The sequence below is a fragment of the Vigna radiata genome, chromosome 5, assembly GCF_000741045.1.
Source record: "Vigna radiata var. radiata cultivar VC1973A chromosome 5, Vradiata_ver6, whole genome shotgun sequence".
In the NCBI taxonomy this organism is placed as follows: Eukaryota; Viridiplantae; Streptophyta; class Magnoliopsida; order Fabales; family Fabaceae; genus Vigna; species Vigna radiata.
Window position 1 is genome coordinate 5067602 of NC_028355.1, and position 3894 is coordinate 5071495.

At 29.8% G+C, this 3894-nt stretch overlaps 1 protein-coding gene across 1 annotated transcript; it reads left to right on the forward strand.

The window, feature by feature from the left end:
* Window positions 1-886: 886 nt before the first annotated feature.
* On the forward strand, window positions 887-3423 carry LOC106761178 (LIM domain-containing protein WLIM1-like). The gene is made up of 5 exons (XM_014644697.2): window positions 887-1269; window positions 2070-2166; window positions 2300-2340; window positions 2477-2566; window positions 2894-3423. Exons 1-5 carry the CDS (start codon window positions 1132-1134, stop codon window positions 3101-3103), a joined length of 576 nt encoding a protein of 191 aa, XP_014500183.1. The 5' UTR covers window positions 887-1131; the 3' UTR covers window positions 3104-3423.
* Window positions 3424-3894: the final 471 nt, after the last annotated feature.

Below are 3894 nucleotides of genomic sequence, written 5' to 3' on the forward strand. Positions count from 1 at the left end.
GTAAACTTATGCATCATTCTTCTTATATATTGTTTATTTTGATTTAACGTATAAATTTAATTCTTACTTGACTTTATCGTAGATAAAACATTATGATCAAATTTTTAAAAGATAACACAAATCAAGGGAAAGAATTAAATATATTGATAAAAGCATTGTCATATTAATGTTTAAGAAAAAAAAAAACTAAAGTGAATTCTTATATAAGCACATTTGTGTTTTAAGAATCATAAGATGTAAAATTAAAAATGATATGATAATTTAACATAAAATTTAAGATCCTAGATTTTAAATAAAACCGTGTATTATAAGAATAAAATAAAGCATTAATTAAAATATAGATTTTATAATATTTTTATATTGGAATAAAAGTTGCAAAGAAAAATTAAAATGGCATACTGAAAAAATAAACTTAGACAATATAGATGTTATAATTGTTCAACATTTTTATATTTTATATTTTTAGTAGTTAAAAATGTTTTAATTTAATAAAACTATATGATATTTAATTTAAAATTAAATTAAGTAAAATATATTTTTTTATAAAATTTTTATTTTTTATTAATGTTAGAAACTGAAATTACAATATCTTAAAGTTTGGAGTATAACCTAATTATGCTTATTATTTTGAGATAACCAAAGAAATGAATAGTGCTGCATACACCTACTACTCCTGTGAAGGTCAGTGGAAAGACAATAACTTTCTTAAACATCGTGATATGTTCGAATCTGGGTAGAAAATATAAAGAAAAGTGTCACTACTGAATTTGATATACATGCTGTGAACATCATAAGTGGCATTATAGTAATTTAAATGCCAAAATTACGTCATCACCAAATTACAACTAACCAAACTATTGATCATTATTATTGTGATTTACTAGTGAAACTTTTTACCTTTTTATTTTATGTTTGTCTCTAGCAAATTTGAAAATTAGGTCCATCATATGCAAGACCAACATTTTCAACTGCTCCTCTGAATTTGTCTGAGTCTGAGCTGTTGATTCTACCAACACACAACTCTGAGTGTGAAAAGGAAAAAGTAAAAGGAAGAAATTGGGAGTATAGGAAAGTAAGAAAAAAAAAGGGTATTCTCTTCATTCAGTGAGGTTCTGAATTGTGCAACTTGAGATGGCATCATTTGCAGGGACTACCCAGAAGTGCAAAGCATGTGAGAAGACAGTGTATTTGGTGGATCAGCTCACTGCTGACAACAAGATCTATCACAAATCCTGTTTCAGATGCTACCACTGCAAGGGTACCCTCAAGGTTTGATCACACTTTTTCTTCTTGCTTCAACTCACCAAGATCAAAACTTGATTTTTCTCTACTTTTCTCTTTATGTATGAGTGAGGAGGATGCATTAAGTTTGATTGCCACATGTTTTATTTGAAAACTTTCATCGTCTTTTGTTAGTTTGGCTATAGCTATTCTTTTATTCACTTGGTTTCTTTTCTGCTATTAATGATGATTTAATCTGCATGTTATTGCTTCAGTGAATGGTGAGTGCTTCATAAGGAAATATGATTTGGATTGCCTAGTAGAAAATTTGTTCTATTTCTAGCACTTACAAAACACAGTGTTTTGAACATATTTTCAATCTAATTGTTCGAGAAAATGAGTAGTTTAGTCATAAAATTGAGGATGATTGAATAGGATGAAGTAAATACATGATTTTGAGAAGGATTTGGAGGATTTTATGATACTGAGTAGTTGAAGGCTCTTGATTGATCTAAAGAAATGGAATCAAGGCTTTGTATTTGTATTGATTGAAGCTCAGGTTATGCAGCTGCTATTTGCCCCTTTTCTTCATTACTTAAACAAAATGCATCACACTCTTCTCAATGTGTCATTTGCTATCCCAAATTTGTCTTTACAATTTCTTGTTCTTGTATCATCATGCATTTGTATGCTTTTTGACTCAATGATTTCAGATGTTCTGATTCTGAATCATAGAATCTATAATGGGATCAAATGGTTGTTTTACTCTGATGCCTAAAGATTGCAATTGTTAAGGATCAAATTGGTGAATACATCTCTAATCCTCTTTGCTTCATTCATCCCTGCAGCTGAGTAACTATTGTTCCTTTGAGGGCGTTTTATACTGTAAGCCTCATTTTGATCAACTCTTTAAGAAGACTGGTAGCTTGGAGAAAAGTTTTGAAGGTGAATTGCTGTTATTTAGCTGTTTCTGACACACAATACTTACAATTTCTATCATTCGGATCATCTTGCTACTGATATTGTTTCTTCTTTGTTTTCTTGTTTTCTCTTTAACTTCTATGTTTATTGCTTGTAGGTATTCCAAGAACTGCTAGACTTGAAAGATCTGCTGATCAGGTTTTCCACCTCATTTTAACTTCAAAAATTTTTCTTTTCATCTTAGAATTATTACTCAGTCTTCTTACATGGAGTTCTGTTTTACACATTTCTGTTTGATTCTTCTTGTATGTAAATACTCTCTGGGATTTTTCAGGTCCAAACCAATAGCAAGGTTTCAAATTTATTTGCTGGAACTCAGGAAAAATGTGTTGCTTGCAAGAAAACAGTGTACCCAATTGAAAAGGTACATAACTATATTTATCAATATTTTTTCTTCAAATCAAGCAAAACTGATCGATCTAAATTATTATAAATTCCCATAATCCTTAAATTCTAGTTCTCTATATACTTTCATCATAGTTGGACCTTTATGCTTGTAAAGAAGACACAAGACACTTAATTTCTTTGCTTTACATTATTAGTAATTTTGGATGCTTGTATGAATGGGTTAACATTTTTGAAACAATGGTATTAGAAACTTGCAATGAAACATTTGTTGTTAACTTTAGTAACATTTTTAGTGTTTTACATCATATTATGTCTTATATGAATATCCACTTTTGTTTTTCAGGTAGCTGTTGATGGAACATCTTACCATAAGGCTTGTTTCAGGTGCACTCATGGAGGATGTGTAATTAGCCCATCAAATTATGTTGCCCATGAACACCGTCTTTATTGTAGGCACCATCACACTCAGTTGTTCAAGCAGAAAGGTAACTTTAGCCAACTTGACAAGCAAGAAAATGGTGAAGGGGTGACTGAGAACACAACAACAGAGTAGTAATAGCATGCATGCAACTTTCAAATTACAGTGGCAATACAAGTTTAGTTCGTGACTCTTTTTCAGGAACATATGTGCCATTGTTTCAATCCACTTTTCTCTCCTTTTGTTTTGTATGAGAAAAATTTTGCTAGACAAATTTTGGGGTTAATAATTGAGAGGTAATTAGTAGTTATTTCAGCATAATTGACAAATCTGTATTTTGCTTTGAAGGTTTATGAAGTTTGATCTTTTCATTACTGTGGGAAAATCTTGTCTGCTCTGTAAATTTTCTGTTGCTCCTTGATATTCACATAAAAAAAATCTACCCTTTGTATCAACATGATGATTTTTCTCAATTGGAATTATTTTATTCTCTCTTTATATATGTGCATTTATATTCATATATTTTTATACTTATATTCTTTTTTTATATTGCTCTGATACCATATTAGAATGTGAGTTTAAACCTAACTCAACCCTACAAAACCGGCTTGTAAGGTGAGATTTGCACTTCACTTATATATTATAAATTGGTCTTATCTCTAGTCGATGTAGGACTTCCAATACTAAATTCCAAATTAGATAGTGATGAGAAAATTCATTATTTTAAGATTTTAGGTTGAATGTGATGTTAAGTTTCTTATGTGAGTTTAAGTTTCTTATTTGTTGTATCTCTCTAATGAATCTTCCTTTTAGTGATATCAAAATTGATGATTTATCTTTAATATTAGGAATTTCAGGTAAGAAATAGGGTTAAAGGTGCTTTTATAATTACTTGATAAAGTAGAAAGAATTTCATATTGCATGAC